The sequence below is a fragment of the Opisthocomus hoazin genome, chromosome 23, assembly GCF_030867145.1.
Source record: "Opisthocomus hoazin isolate bOpiHoa1 chromosome 23, bOpiHoa1.hap1, whole genome shotgun sequence".
In the NCBI taxonomy this organism is placed as follows: domain Eukaryota; kingdom Metazoa; phylum Chordata; class Aves; order Opisthocomiformes; family Opisthocomidae; genus Opisthocomus; species Opisthocomus hoazin.
This window is the reverse complement of record NC_134436.1, coordinates 3,569,244-3,585,694: the sequence shown is the minus strand read 5'-3', so window position 1 is coordinate 3,585,694 and position 16,451 is coordinate 3,569,244. Positions and strand designations below refer to the sequence as shown.

Genomic DNA, 16,451 nt, shown 5'->3' with positions numbered 1-16,451 from the left:
CTGTGACTGTCTCTGGTTGATGTGAATTCTTCGGGTGAGGAGATTCTTGTTAGCAGAGAACCTCCTATCCTGCAGGCCTGAGTGTTTAAACACACCAGCTGTAGCGAACATGGGTGATAACCTGGAGGAAATCCCTATGTGAAGGGATGCTAGGTCCCATTTTACTGCCTGGAATTAGTGCTTATGTGAATGATGAGTTCTTGCCGCCCATGCTGATGTGGGTGTTGGAGGACAACCAGTCCATGTGAGCATCACCGCTCCCTGCTCAAGAGGCAGCCTTCCTTCCTTGCTACTTGCTCAGCTGTGCAGTGGAAATACAAGCAAATCCCTCATGCCTTAAGGGAAGGAAGTATGCACCCCAGATCCTGTAACGGTATGAGTAGACCTGGCTTCAGGGCTTCATTGAGCCTCTGCCCAGGCACAGCAGTGATGCTCAGGGGTCCATCTCCATCATGAAAACTAGGAGCCTGTGTCTGTTGGACAAAATGGGCTGAATATCTCTGGATCAGGGCAACCTTAAGCTTCAGATAGCTGGGAGCTGGAAACATGTGGCTGGTTGTGGCATCTGTCATGGGGTGGTCACTTTGCTTTCTGTGTTGTCTGCTGTCTGCTGGTGGAGACAGGATGTAAGGCTGTATGTCTCTACTATGCTTTACTTTTGCTGTGAATAGTTCCATGGAGTATGGTGTGTGCCTCAATTTTCCAACCCAAAAATACTAAGCTGTTTTGTAAAGTGCATTGAGAAGTGTCAGGACTCCTAGGAGACACTTTCATGGCTCTGCCGTGTCTGACTGATGAGCACTTTGCTGCTCCTGTGCTAGAGCCACTACCTCCCAAGGTCCATTTCCAATCTTTTCTGTTCCAGGTGATGTTCTGGATGGAACATCCCTGGATGTTCCAGGGATGGAAGCGGGCTGTCACTGGCATCCAGTAGGAAACATAACTAACAGCTGGATTTGGCCATGCACAAGTATAGCATCTATTTAGCTGGCACAAGAAACTTGCTCATCCCTGATCCACCCCCAGAATTCATCTCAGGGAAAAAAAGTCTGCTGCAAAGTGAGGCCATGTTCATTAGGAGAGGCTCTAGGCAGAGCCATGGTCCCGACACAGGGTTTACAAACTGAGACAGCCATAGTGAGGAGTTGCAGTGGGTTGACTTCCACCAGCATGTAAGAACCTATCCTTGCACTTGCTCACCACTCTTCCCTGTGGTATGGGGGAAAGAATAGGAAGAGCAAAAGTGAGAAGACTTGTGGGTTAAGATAAAAGCAGTTTAATAAGTGAAGAGAAAAATAACCCCACAAAGTGATGCAAAAGCAATCACTCACCACCTCCCAGCAGCAGATGTATGCCCAGCCAGTCTCTGAGCAATGGCTACTTTGAAAGACCAAACCCACTTCCCCCCCTTCTCCCCAAAAATGACATTATATGGCATGGAATATCCCTTTGGTCAATTCAGGTCAGCTGTCCCAGTTGTGTCCCCTCCTAGCCTCCTGCCTGCCCCCACACTACTTGCTCAGGAGCAATAAATAAAGCAAGCCTTGATGCTGTGCAGGCACGTTCAGCAGTAGATAAAACTCAACGCGTTATCAATGCTGTTTTAGCACAAATCTGAACCACAGCACTGTATGTGCTGCTATGAAGAAAGTTAACTCCACTACAGATGGAGAAAAAGCAGCTTACTGTTCCCTTGACTTTCAGCTATATCACAGCACAAAATACCTGGTTCTGACAAAGCAAATAACAGCAGCGTGTGCTGGAAGTGGGGAGGCGGGCTCACCTGAGAAACTCAGTGTATTTTAGGCAGGTCTTTGCAGACTGGTTATTCCAGGAGGGGCTGAGCCCTCCCAGTTGTCGTGGGCTCCCAGCATAGTGGATGTTGCTGGATTTGACTTAGATGAAGTCTCCCAGTGTGGGTTTGTATTGAGATGTACATTGGAATGAATGCCCTGCATTCAAAGCCAAACAGAGCCGTGATTTCTGAGTCATCCATGCTTACCTGGAAGTTAGGCTTGTAGGTTCATGCATTTCACAGCCTCCTGTGATGCCTGTCATGCCTGTAATGCTGTGCCTGAATCCCACAGGCTAGCTGTAAAGTGGGATGGAGTCTCCCCTGCCTGGGTGTGTGTCTATCACCTTTTACATCCCTCTCAGTGCAGACAAAACTATTAGTAGGGTGCCTTGTATTTCTAGGGTGCCTCGCACTTCTAGGGTGCCTCATCTAAGGAAAAAGGAGTAAGTTACAGCATATGAATTCCTCCCTAAAAGCTTCTACTTTTTCTCTGCTATAAAAGGGATCAAGGATATTTGCTGGTGACATCCAAAGTTAGATTAAATGGCCTTGATCTTAAGGATTTTCATGCTTTTGAAGTAGCCGTAATTGGAGCACTTCAAGGGAGGGATAACCTGCAGATTAAATCCATTCTGGCAGTGGATCCAGTAGCAGGTGTCAGATGCAAACATCTCCAGTTCAGAGGTCTGGCTTTTTTACTTGGGCATGCCCAAATTAAGGGTTGGGATTAATCATCATAAAACTCAGCCTTTTTCATATTTAGAAGCTTGTAACAAAATTGGGAACCAGGCAGGTTATACCACAGAAAGGTCCTGAGGGCCTATAAACAACAGCATCCATTTCTGCTTTTTCTCTTGCCTCCTAGCTCCAAGTGGAACAGTGCAAGCAACTACCTTGACAGTATTTTCTACATTTCCCCTTTCGGTCCAGGTTTGCTTCTGGAGATGCCAAGCTGAGCTGCAGTGAGGATGACAAGGAACATTTTCCATTCAAAGACATCAGGGATGGGTTCAGCTCCACCTTTGAGAGGATCGTTGAGTCTGACCTTATGAAGGGTACATACTACAGCAGCTTGGACTCTTTGGACGTCCTCTCTCTCACAGATGAGACAGACAGCTGTGTCAGTTTTGAAGCCCCACTCACCCCATTGATTCAGCAAAGGGTCAAGGAAAGCCCAGAGATCCTGGAGCAGAAACTGGTAGCCCAGCAGAGAGAAGCCCTTCACCACCTGGCTGCTGATAAGCAAGAGCAGGCAGCAGCAAAGACAGCAGAGGGGGATTTTGGGAGCCCTCTCAGGCACTCAATTACCAGCAGCAGGTCAGAGAACGTGCTGAGCCGGTTGTCCTTGAAGAGTATCCCAAATGGGTTCCACATGGAAGGGTCAGAGGAAGATGCCACCAAGATCATTAACTCCATCAGGTAAGGCAGGCTGGGAATTCCTTGGGCAAAGGGTTCCTTGTCTTATGAGGTCCCAGTCCAGGAGTAAGACTCAGAGGACATGACAGAGATGAAGGTGCTATTTTTCCCCTTATTCTTCCTCTCATGTGCTGTCATGGCAGAGGGGCCAAACACCAACAGGAAAAACATTCTTACCCATACATTAGGACTGCAGCTGGGGACCAAGTCTCATGACATTAAACCAGCCAGTCCCCAATGGGCCTCTGTTTACATCCTCCCTGTTCTCAAACCCAGGACCCCAAACTGCAGGTGAGCTGCAGGGTCCTGTAGGGGCCCTGTGAGCCCAAGAATCATAGAATCATAGAATTATAGAATCATTAGGGTTGGAAAAGACCTCTAAGATCATCAAGTCCAACCATCACCGCCATGTCTATTAAACCGTGTCCTATCTACACATTTTTGAACACCTCCATGGGTGGTGGCTCCCCCACTTCCCTGGGCAGCCTGTTCCAATGCCTGATCATTCTTTCAGTAAAGAACTTTTTCCTAATATCCAATATAAACCTACCCTGATACAACTTGAGGCCATAGTGTCTCATCCTCTCACTAGTTACTTGGGAGAAGAGACCTACACCCACCTCACTACAACCGCCTTTCAGGTAGTTGTAGCGAGCTATAAGGTGCCCTCTCAGCCTCCTCTTCTCCAGACTAAAGAACCCCAATTATCTCAGCCGCTCTTCGTAAGACATGTTGTCTAGATCCTCCACCAGCTTCATTGCCCTTCTCTTGACAAGCTCCAGGAACTCATATGTCCTTCTTGTAGTGAGGGGCCCAAAACTGAACACTGTATTTGAGGTGCGGCCTCACCAGTGTCGAGTACAGGGGCACAATCACTTCCCTACTCCTGCTGGCCACACTATTCCTGATACAAGCCAGGATGCCACTGGCCTTCTTGACCAGCTGGGCACACTGCTGGCTCATGTTCAGCCAGCTGTTGACCAACACCTCCAGGTCCTTTTCTGCTGGGCAGCTTTCCAGCCACTCGTCTCCAAGCCTGTAGCATTGCATGGGGTTGTAACCAAAGTGCAGGACCCAGCACCTGGCCTTGTTGAACCTCATACAATCGACCTCAGCTCATTGATCCAGGCTGTCCAGATCCCTCTGCAGAGCCTTCCTACCCTCAAGCAGATCAATACTCCCACCCAATTTGGTGTCATCTGCAAACTTACTGAGGGAGAACTCAGTGCCCTCATCCAAATCATTGATAAAGATATTTAACAAGACTGGACTCAAAACTGACCCCCGGGGAACACAGCTTGTGACTGGCCACCAACTGGATTTAACTCCATTCACCACAACTCTTTGGGCTCAGACATCCAGACATGTTTTTTACCCAACGAAGTGTACATCCATCCAAACCATAGGCAACCAATTTCTCCAGGAGGATGCTCAGCCCTTTGTGTTCACATTTGCTTTGGAGGGCACTGCAATTTATCTCGCTGCTCACAAATCCCATCTGTTCTTATAGCAGACAAAGCTGGGGCTCTTCTGGGCACACAGACCACTGCCCTATCTGCCTGACATTTTCAATAGCCCTTGGCAGGTTGCAGGCAGTCAGGCACGCTCCCAAGGGGTCTCTGAATTGTACAGAAACCTCAAGGTTTCACTCAGGACTGAGCGTCCCCATAGAGGCCTCCCCAAAGGTTCTTCTGTGGGCAGTGAGGTGATCAGCACAGACTTCATCCTCTGGACCAGCTCAGACCCAAACCATTGTCCCCAGGAAGCAGCAGCTCATCTGCTTGGCGGTTCCTTGCATGAGGAAACCAGGTGATGAGCAGCCAGGTCATAGGAGAGTTGGAGTGAGGCTGTATGTCCAGATAGCTATCAGGCCTTCAATGAGTCACACTGCCCAGAAATGTGCAAATAGGTGCCACAATGCCATAACTGGCCTTAGGCATGAAAATAAAGAGACACAGCCACATCCACGTGGTGCCAGTGGGGCTGCTCAGTGTATTGTCTGTGGTAACAACTGACCACAACGCCAGCCAGCAGCTGGGAGAAGAGCAGCCCACCAGCAACAGGAGGTCTGCTGCCAGTCCCATTGTCATGAATCATACAAGTGCAGCTTCTCATCCTTGGCAAATAATGTGAACTGAAAAGCATACCGTCTATCCCTAACACTTCCTGAATGCCCACAGCTCTGAAAGAGCTTGTTATTTCTGTCCATACCAGTAGAGAGAGAGGAAACTTAAAAATGTATTGGGGCTGCTTGCTTTGAATGGACAGGTCCTCATTTCTCAGGAAGCAGTCACCTTCTCTTCAGTCTTTTTCTACAAATTTGAAATTAAATTGTACTGTTTCATTTGACCTGAAATGAAAGAGGGTTTGTCCAATGTCCAGTTCACAAACCTGTTGTTGTTTTTTCATATTTTTTGGTTAGGACAAGAAGACACCAAAATGTGGCATTTTCTGTTGGTTTCATCAATCATAGAATGGTTTGGGTTGACAGGGACCTTGTACATCATTTCATTCCCTGCCACGGGCAGGGAAACTTCCCATTAGACCAGGTTGCTCAAAGACCCGTTCAACCTGGCCTTGAACACTTCCAAGAAGGGGGCATCCACAACTTCTCTGGGCAACCTGTTCCAGTGCCTTAACACCCTCGTAGTAAAGAATTTATTCCTTATATCCAATCTAAATCTACCCTTTTTCTGTTTAAAGCCATTACCCCTTGTCCTGTCACTCCATGCCCTTGTAAAAAGTCCCTCTCCAGCTTTCTGGTAGGCCCCCTTCAGGTACTGGAAGGCTGCTGTAAGCTCTCCCTGCAGCCTTCTCTTCTCCAGGCTGAACAGCCCCAACTCTCTCAGCCTTTCCTTATAGGAGAGGTATTCCATCCCCCTGATCACCTCTGTGGCCCTCTTCTGGACCCGCTCCAACAGGTTCATGTCTTTCCTTGTGCTGAGGGCTTCAGAGCTGGACGCAGGATTCTAGGTGGGCTCTCACCAGAGCAGAGCAGAGCAGAGCAGAGCGGCAGAATTACCTCCCTCGACCTGCTAGCCACGCTGCTTTTGATGCAGCCCAGGGTATGGTTGACCTTCTGGGCTATGAGCGCACATTGCCAGATCAAGTTGAGCTTCTCGTCAGCCAAGATCTCCAAGTCCTTCTCTTCAGGCCTGCTTTCAATCCATCCTCCACCCAGCCTATATTTGTGCTTTGGATTGCCCTGACACGTGTGCAGGACCTCACACTTCGCCTTGTTGAACTTCATGATGTTCACACAGGCCTACCTCTCAAGCCTGTCCAGGTCCCTCTGGATGGCATCCCTTCCCTCCAGTGTGTTGACTGCACCACACAGCTTGGTGACATCAGCAAACTTGCTGAGGGTGCAGTCAATCCCACTGTCCATGTTGTCAACAAAGATGTTAAACAGCACCAGCCCCAATACTGACCCTTGAGGAACCCTGCTCATCAGTGGTCTCTACTCCACAGTCACATTGCTGCTCCTTGAATTGTTTTTTGTTTCTGTGTAGTGACGTCAGCTTGAAAGACACACTGTCAGACTCTGACTCCGACATGGGCAGCACGGAGCAGCTTGACCAGGGCAGCACGGACACCTTGGCAAATGGCTGCAGGGCGGATAGCGAGGCTGCCAAGAGGCTGGCCAAACGCCTCTACAACCTCGAAGGGTTCAAGCGCTGTGATGTGGCACGCCAGCTCGGGAAAAAGTAAGTGGGGCTTTGGGTTCCAGCCAGCCCTACAAGGGGTTTGACTGAGATATTGCAACATTATGCATGGGCAGCAGAAACAGCTGTAGTGGGGATGGTCTAGGGGAACTCTGGTCATGCTGGGAGGACAGGACAAAGGCATGAAGGGACAAGCCTGCTGTTAGAAGGGATTGCTGGCTGGAGTTGGGGCTGTTGGAGATCCTTCCATTTGAAACTGATCAAAGTGCAATGCCCTTGCAATCCGAACCCTACAAGTTGCTTGTGTGTAATGGGCATTAACTGCCACAAGCTGCTGCTTGCCAGAACCACGATCTTCATGCGTTTGGTAAGAGCTCAGCAAGACCCCCCAAAAGCAATCCCCAGGCTGAAGGGTCTGGGATCCAGACCTGGATCTGCACTGGGCTCCTTGTCAGTCCCCAAGATTTTAATGTCTGCACTCCAAAATCTTCTTGCTGCAGTGCCTCCTGACCCAGTCTGTATAGATGACATGAAGGGTTTGATGGAGATCCAGGTACACACCGGAGGTCCAAGCACCTCAGCTAGTAGGTTTGCCTGGGTAAGACAGAAGGGAAATAAAAAGTGTTTATTCAAAAGTGGGAGAGTTATAGAAATTTCTAAGAGACAGTAACACTAAGGAGTGTAGCAGGAACAGATTATTTCAGGAAGCCAGTGGGTGTAAGGACACCAATCCCCATCATCCTTCTCCTGAATAATATAATCTGTGCTGCTGGGGCTTTTTTATGTCCTTGTAATGTCTCACTCCTGTCCATATCAGCAGGACACGACTGTCCAGATCAGCAAATACCCAAGATTTCAGTACCAAGGATTGTGATTCTCAGCTTAGTCCTGGGACAGAAGGAACCCACCAATGATCTCCTAGAGAGGGTCTTTGTATCACCTGGCAGCATCCTTGTTCTCTTTTGCTGCGGTTCTTGTAGCAGGTGCATTGCTGCTTGCTGGTGCCTCAGGTCTAGCATCCTTTTCTTTTCTGGCAAATTTGCCATGCCAGCTCACCAAGTTGAGGAAGTTTCAAGCAATTGGTCTCTGGAGGTGCATCTGAGTGCATTCCTTTGCAATCCTCACTCGCAATTCCTGCAATCCTCACTCGCACCTGCAGTCCTCACATGTTGGAAAGCTGTTTGGTGACCCACATTTGGGAACTGACACAGTCTTTGAAAGAAAACTTTTGTTTTGATCAGCCGGCTTTTTGACATCTGAATCATTTCCCAGCGCAAGAACTGGATAGAGCTGCAGGCTCTTGCACCAAGCAAGTGGATTTGCAGAGCAGGAGAGGAAGAAGGAGGAGGATAGGTGTGTTTTAAGTTGACCTTGCTCTCTTCAGACAATATAAGACTAACCTACAGTGATGGGAGCTGGACAAGTTTAAGTGGTGCTTTCAGGCCAGCTCCATGTAGGAGGTGGACTGGCTAGGAGGGTTGTTCAAAGAGTAAAATCTTGTTTTAAAGCTGTTCAACACATTTTAACCCCTTTTTTTCTTTGTGAACATTGGCAATTTTCTCAAAAAAACGAAAACCAAACGAAAATCATTTATCATTGTCAAACAACTAGAAAAGGCTTGATGAACAAGGAAATGAAAGTTGGCTGTCTCCAAATAGCTTCTTTCCAGACGACACAATTCTGTGAAGTTAACCTCAAATTCAAGAATTACTTTTGTCTCTCCGATGAACATGTGTTTTGGCAGGTGAACTCTCCATGGAAGATTCTTGTTCCTGGATTTGTCTGTGTCAATATCTCAGCTCCGCCACTACCCACAGCCACATGTCTCTTTCTGGATGGAGGCTGAACTATCTCAGCTGCCAGACCATGAAGATGGTAGTGACAGGCACTTCCTTGCAAGGTTTCTCCAGACAGCACAGTGCTCACAAAACCACACAGACAGCAACAGAGCAGGCAGCAGACCACAGTTTCAGCATTGCAGTGCACTGAGAACTGGGGGTCTGTCAGAGTCCCATGGGCAGTATGGCATGGGCACACAGCATTTTTTCCTCCCCTGGAGGTTAGGTGAATTTTACTTAGCCAAACGTCTTAGGACAATCTGTTTTTTGACCCAGTTGACTGTGTCTCAAAAAGGATCCAGGACAATACAGGCTTAGCTCTGTAGGACAGCGTGATTCAGGCTGTAAAACAACACACATCTGTCCACATCCAGCCATGCAGGAAGGAAACTGGGAGAAAAGGCCAGGGCTCTTGCGTTACCGTCAAGGTGGCTTGTGACCCAGGAAGGTCGGTAAGCACTCTTGGTGCCTGGACCTTCGCAAACCAGGCAGAGGGAGGAAATGTCAAGTTAGCGTGTAAGGTAGAAGGAGGTCTGTAGAGGCTGGCTGTGTGGCAGAGCCACCAGCCAGAGGATACCAGACATGTTTCCACAGGAAATGCCTTGCTGTTCTTGTGGGAATGTCTCTGTCATGTCTGAGCTGCATGGTAGAAGTGTCACCCATTCCTGTAGGAGGGGCTGCAACTGGAACAGAGAGAAGGCCAGTGCTTGAATGAGAAAACACGAGCAAGCACCTAAGCCCACATTAGTATAGGCTATAGTCTTGCCCTGGCCAGTGCTCGAACTCTGTGTCCCAGGAATGCCTGGGGCATGTTAACTGCCTCTGGAGATCAGAGAGCAGAGTCCCATCCGTATCACTGAGCCCCTGGCTAAACATAGCAGTTTGTTTCTTCCTTGAGGTGTCCTGCAACAGTTTTTCCCTCAGCAGAGCTGGCAGTCCCTGCCTGAAGTTTTTCCAAGAAAAGAGGAACCAAGCGAGGCACACAGGAAGGCATGATGGGCACCAAGGCTGGGGACTGTTGGCACCACAGCAACTGACACAGACCACTTGTCCTGGAGGTCACAAATACCCTATTAACTCCTGGCCTTCAGCAAGACCCAGTGAGCTGAAGGACAGGCAGCAAGGCCTACATACCTTCCTGGGCTGCCCTGATGGGAGAGTGGGGTGAAGGGGAGCTCCCACCCACCTTCATCCTGCCTGACTATAGATCTATTTAGGAAAGTAAATTAGTGTGTAGCTCCCGGTGTAGGCTGTCAAGTCATCTCTAGAGCTATTCAGCCCACCCAAGATCTGTTCTGGGCTATAGTCTTTTGCCTTTAGTGAGCCTCGGGCAAAGCTGTTCCTTCAAACCCAGCTTGAGTTAAGTGGGGGGAGTCAAACACTATTCTCCCCTGTTGATCGCTGCACTGCTGCAGTATATGGCAGTGGTTGCTGTGTGCTCAGTGTCCGGAGTGCCCAAGCAGGTTCTCAGGAGACCTGGTAAATACGTGCCCAAACTGAAGGATTCAGACCTTTTCTTCTGGGAGACTACAACTGCACATGTGAAGTGGGACCTGACCTGTGGAAGGGAGAACACTGGCCAGTTCCCAGCACTGTCACAGCCAATGCATGAGGTCTTCTGCAGAAGATCATGAGGATCCCAGAGGAGGTCTGGGGTTTGCTTGGTTCTGCTTGTTCTTTGGCACAGGGCTGAAGATGTGGTGACATCTCCTTTCACAAACATGTGGTCATGTTCTGCATCTCACATCAGCTTGCTGTGAAGTTCCAGGACAAGTGGAAAAGTCTCCCTGTGAAGTTGGCAGCAATCTGCATGCCAATCATTGTGGCACTGCTTTAGACAGACAAATTCGGAGGGCCATGGGGCCATGAGGACATGTTCTTTACCAGAGCCAGCAATTCCAAATGATAAGATTGTTTTATGGAGTGTGAGGACTTGTGGCTTCATATGGCTTTGAAACAGTCTCCCGTGCAAACTCCAGTACCAATACTTGTGTCCTGCCTCTCAAAATTCAGCCTGGACCTCTCCCCTGGAGCTGTCATGCTGCTCTACCTGATCTCGCTGTGTGTCATGTCTCAGAGCGGCATCCGTGCCAGAGGCTTTGCAGTATTCACCTCACAGCAGAAAATGAAACAATGCTGTAGGAAAAACAATGAGTTCTGTATGTAACATGTCTGAGGTTGAAGCTGGTTGTGCAATGCTTAGCAATATGTTTTTTTTTGAGGTATTCAACGACTTGTTTGCCTCACTCTTCACTGGCAAGTCCTCCAGCCACACTGCCCAAGTCACAGATGGCAAAGGCAGGGACTGGGAAACGAAGAACTGTAGGAAAAGACTGGGCTTGAGAATGTCTAAGGAACCTGAAAGTACTCAAGCCCATGGGACCAGAGGAGGTGCATCCACAGGTCCTCAGGGAAATGGCAGATGAACTTGCTAAGCCACAATCTTGTCATATTTGAGAAGTCATGGCAGATTGGGGAAGTTCCCACTGATAGGAAAAGTGGAAACATAACCCCTTTTTTTAAAAAGGGTTAAAAGGAACACCGGGCGAACAACAGGCCAGTCAGTCTCACCTCTGTGCCCAGCAAGATCATAGGGCAGATCCTCCTGGAAAATATGCTAAGGCACATGGAAAAAAAGGAGAAGATTTGGGACAGCCAACACGACTTCACTAAAGGCAAATTGTGCCTGACAAATTTGGTGGCTGTCTGTGATGGGGTTACAGCGCTGGTGAATAAGGGAAGAATAAATGACCTCATCTACCTGGCCTCGTGCAAAGCATTTGACACTGTCCCACATGACATCGATGTCTCTAAATTGGAGAGACATGGATTTGATGGATGGACCACTCAGGGGATGAGGAATTGGCTGGAGGTGTCACTCAAAGAGTTGCAGTCAATGGCTCAATGTCGAAGAGGAGACCAGCGATGAGCAGTGTTCCTCAGGGATTGGTGTCGGGGCTGATGCTGTTTAACATCTTTGCCGACAACATGGACAGTGGGATTGACTGCACCCTCAGCAAGTTTGCTGATGTCACCAAGCTGTGTGGTGCAGTCAACACACTGGAGGGAAGGGATGCCATCCAGAGGGACCTGGACAGGCTTGAGAGGTAGGCCTGTGCGAACATCATGAAGTTCAACAAGGCGAAGTGTGAGGTCCTGCACACGTGTCAGGGCAATCCAAAGCACAAATACAGGCTGGGTGGAGGATGGATTGAAAGCAGGCCTGAAGAGAAGGACTTGGAGATCTTGGCTGACGAGAAGCTCAACTTGATCTGGCAATGTGCGCTCATAGCCCAGAAGGTCAACCATACCCTGGGCTGCATCAAAAGCAGCGTGGCTAGCAGGTCGAGGGAGGTAATTCTGCCGCTCTGCTCTGCTCTGCTCTGGTGAGAGCCCACCTAGAATCCTGCGTCCAGCTCTGAAGCCCTCAGCACAAGGAAAGACATGAACCTGTTGGAGCGGGTCCAGAGGAGGGCCACAGAGGTGATCAGGGGGATGGAATACCTCTCCTATAAGGAAAGGCTGAGAGAGTTGGGGCTGTTCAGCCTGGAGAAGAGAAGGCTGCAGGGAGAGCTTACAGCAGCCTTCCAGTACCTGAAGGGGGCCTACCAGAAAGCTGGAGAGGGACTTTTTACAAGGGCATGGAGTGACAGGACAAGGGGTAATGGCTTTAAACAGAAAAAGGGTAGATTTAGATTGGATATAAGGAATAAATTCTTTACTACGAGGGTGGTAAGGCACTGGGACAGGTTCAAATGGAATTGTATATGGCAAAGGCTCAGCATATTGAGATTGTCTCCCATTTCTTGCCAGCATTTATTGTTTATTCTTGCTATTCTGTTACCTGAGTTGTGTAGATAGAGGAACTGAACAGTCCCCATTTTGACTTTAAAGGAAAGGTGTCTCCAAGCATCCTTCAAAAACTTGGCAGGCAAATGGTTTCTGGAGAAGCATTCAGGGATGAGTGGATCCAGAAGCTCAGCTGAGCTGTCCTGCGCTAGTTCCTAGGGGCATTCATCTGACATGCAAGCAAGGTGCTGTGGTGAGAGGATAGGACGGGAGCCAAAGTGGAGTGGAGAGCAGGAATATTGCCGTAGGAGGAGGGAACACGTCCAGCAATGGGAGAGGACTAGGTAAGAGAGAAGGTTGTGATGAGCACAGGGCATCTGTATAATCTCATCCTCCTGGCTGGTTTGGGAGGAGCCTCTGCCTGTCCAGCAGCACAGCAGAGTGGGGCACTGGGGGCCTGCATCTCCCATTCTCAGGTGTCTAGGGCTGGCAGCCACAGTGCTAGGCTGTGGGCATGCTAGGGCCCTTTGGAGGTATTCCAGCAGCATTTCAAGCTAGGATAAAGTCCCCACTGGGTCTGGGATCATGTTTGCAGTCTCTTGCTGGGAGTTTGGGCTGGCCAGGAGGCAGCAGTCTGCTGTTCCTCTTGTAGATGGTGTCTTCTTCCCTGATGAAAGGGCTGACTACTCCCTCTTTAATTACAGTAACGAATTTAGCAAGTTGGTAGCAGAGGAGTATCTCAGCTTCTTTGACTTCACTGGCCTGACCCTTGACAAAGCACTCAGGTGAGCTGGTCTCTGGCACTCCCGCGTAGGCCCTGGGCTGGACAGAGCGGAGCAGGGCGGTGGGTTTCTCCTCCAGGCTTCCTGACACCGTGGAGGCTGTCTGTGTGATAGGAGCAGGGACTGGGGGGAGCTCCAGATTGTTGTTTAGTCTTTGCTTTGGTGTCATGTTTGGCACAAGGTGCTGCCACCAAAAGTGGGCTTTGACAGGAGGGCCCACAACCTGCTTCCCCATGGTGGAGAGCAGCTTTCCCAGGAATCCCATCCCAGACAAAATCAGAGCAAGCGGGAGCAACTTCTTCCCTTTGGATGGACAGCCCACCCCAGTGCCATCAAGCCAGAGGTGGGTCAGGTCTCAGCTGACAGCGCATTTCCCTACACAGTTCAGAGCTGGCTCCATAGACACCTCTTGCATTGCACCTGCAGAGGCCCAAGGGTATGCAAGCTGGGGGGAGGAAAAAAGCCTTCCTAGGTGCTCTGAGGACCCCCTTTCCATCTCCCTCCTTAGCGTGGATGGTGCCCAGCAGATTGATCCATGACATCTTTAAGTATCACTTTCTCTTTGCAGGACATTCTTGAAAGCATTCCCGTTGATGGGAGAGACGCAGGAACGGGAGCGGGTGCTGATTCATTTCTCCCGGCGATACTGCCAGTGCAACCCAGAGGAGAGCACTTCTGAAGGTACTGCTTTCTCTCCCTGACTCTAGTGTCTATTGTACACCCACAGTGCATCAGTGTCAGAGCCTGAGTGTAAAACCAGCCATCCACAGCTCGGCCTGAATACCACCCACTTGGCAGGCAAGGCTACAGATTCTCCCTTTCTCTGGAATCCTGCCCTGCTAATTATCCCTGCCCTGGGATGGACTGGGGAGACCACATGCTGTACAGACTCCCCCTAAGAGAGCCAGATGAGTCCCCTCAGGATCTGAGGGTCTGAGTGTGTGCTCCCAGTGAGGTGTGCTGAAGACAAGCTCCTCAGCTGTAGCCTGGATCAGTGGTCTTGCTTTGCACAGCACCAGAGTAGGTGGTGAGTGGTTCTCAGGGGCTGCAAATTACTTCAGCTGTGGTCTGCTAAATGGTTGCTGGCAGTGGCAAATGGGTGTCTGGTGCTAGCTCAGCCTAAGACCTTGTCCATTAAATGGAAGAAGACATTTCCATGGAGACTGAGGAATGCTGTTGGCTTGCCATGTGCAGGAGTTCTGTTCCTTGCATCTACAATTGCAGCAGGAGAAAGCACAGCTGGGTAAAATTCTGGGCTCACTAGAGTTGCGTATTTCATTAACTACTTTCAGCCCCTCTCCATTTTTTTTTAAGTAGATATAGCTTCTTCTGGCACTTTTAAATGAGAAAGGTCACTCCTGGTATACATGTGCACTTGCACACATACATACATGAGCGTGTCCATGTTCACGCTTACATGAATGCCTCTACCAACCTGCTTACAGGCATCTAGAAATGCCCCCATAGGTGGAAATCAGACTGCTGACCTGACAGCAGTATCAGTTTGTTTCTCTTTCACCCCTTCAGCATGCAGTATGCCACTTGTGTCTGAGAGCTCCTGCTTGTCTCCATCTTGCAGGCTTCCTGAATAGCAGCAGTGCCTAGTGTCACTTGAACGTTCCAGTCCCTCTGCCAAGCTAATTGCACACAAGCTGTTCTCAAAACAGAATGACCTCTTTGATTTATTCAGTGTTATTCCAGTAACATACAGGTTTAGATATAATTTCCCTGTGTTTGTGTGATGTTTTCCCCCACTGATCCAAAGACCTTCCCCTGCAAAGGGTCCTCCACACGTAGACATTAAGCTGCAGGCTGAATTATTAGCAACAGTCCCCAACTGAAATATTTCAAATGCCAAGTCCTGACCCCTCTTCAATATCTCCCCCTGCAAGTGATCCACAACCACATTGCATCCAACCCCACTCCTACATACACCCCATGAGAAGGTGCCTACTAACGCCAACATGAAAGAAGTCAGAAAGTTAAACTCTTCCGTAACTTCGTGGCCCGCAGTGGAGATGTCACTGCTGCTGGTAGGACCTATTTTAGAAATGTTGCACTCCTGAACAGTACAAAACTATTAAGAGTAAAGAAAACTGGGCCTGAAACACATTACTGCTTCTGCTGTCATGAGCTATTCATTAACATTCAGGACCACAGCATTGCCTGCGTTGGTGGCAGCACATTTCACGAGGCTGGGCAGGACCATTTACTGCAGACCAAGTGTAAACTGAATGAGTTCCAAGCAGGACAGAGATGCACTCAGTACTGGAATTGAATGGGGCTTGAAAAATATAATAATCCAATTACTGCTTGAAGCTGATGTAATGGAGGGAAGTAAAGTAGCTGTTTCAGGTCACATCTATTGCAGATACTGCAAAAACATACACTAGATGTGTGATAATTTGAGAAAGCTATTGCAAACTCTTTCTTCATGAAGCAGTTCCTTCTTGTTGCATCCAGCCTAAAACTGCAAAGGATGTTCCACTGAGATGAAATCTGAGCCACTGCGTATCATCTAGATTTCTAAACAAACACCCCTGGCTGTGATGTTCTATTGTCACAGAGGCATGATAGAGCCAAGGCGGTTTTGTGTGGAGAAGATCAAGTGGCTTAGAAGGTCTTAAAGCCCTCTAAGACATCTCAGGGCATCACTATATGCTGCTTCAATAACTTCTCCACTGATGGAGGCATGGCTGTTGCAAAACCTAGGGTCACTGCAGCCTCTATGATAGGATGCTGCAGATGAGGTGCAGATGCACCAGGGGGGTAAAGCCTCTCCCAGTGTAAGGGAAGATCAGGTTCATGACCACCTGAGGAACCTGAACATACAGATGTCTATGTGACCTGATGAGATGCATCCCAGAGTCCTGAGGGAATTGGCTGATGTCATTGCCAAACCACTCTCCATGATATTTGAAAGGTCATGGCAGTTAGACAAAGTCCCTAGTGACTGGAGGAAGGGAAATATTGCACCCATTTTTAAAAAGGGTAGGAAGGAGGACCCTGGGAACTACCAACCTGTCAGCGTCACCTCTGTGTCTGGGAAGATCATGGAACAGATCTTCTGAGAAGATATGCTAAGGCACATGGAGGACAGGGAGGTGATTCAAGACAGACAGTATGGCTTCACCAAGGGCAAGTCCTGCCTGACCAACCTAGTGGC

The 16,451-nt window shown here is 49.0% G+C and overlaps 1 protein-coding gene across 11 annotated transcripts in view; it reads left to right on the top strand.

The window, feature by feature from the left end:
* The window catches only part of PSD2 (pleckstrin and Sec7 domain containing 2), a 98,271-nt gene that overhangs the window by 53,213 nt on the left and 28,607 nt on the right, over positions 1-16,451 (top strand). For 8 of the 11 annotated variants that reach the window (XM_075442153.1, XM_075442149.1, XM_075442155.1 and 5 more), the window contains 4 exons: positions 2,726-3,214; positions 6,724-6,918; positions 13,208-13,288; positions 13,854-13,966. In XM_075442153.1, coding sequence (XP_075298268.1) covers positions 2,726-3,214; positions 6,724-6,918; positions 13,208-13,288; positions 13,854-13,966 — 878 coding nt within the window. The remainder of the gene's footprint in view (positions 1-2,725; positions 3,215-6,723; positions 6,919-13,207; positions 13,289-13,853; positions 13,967-16,451) is intronic. The other 3 variants (XM_075442158.1, XM_075442157.1, XM_075442159.1) reach the window with 3 other exon arrangements.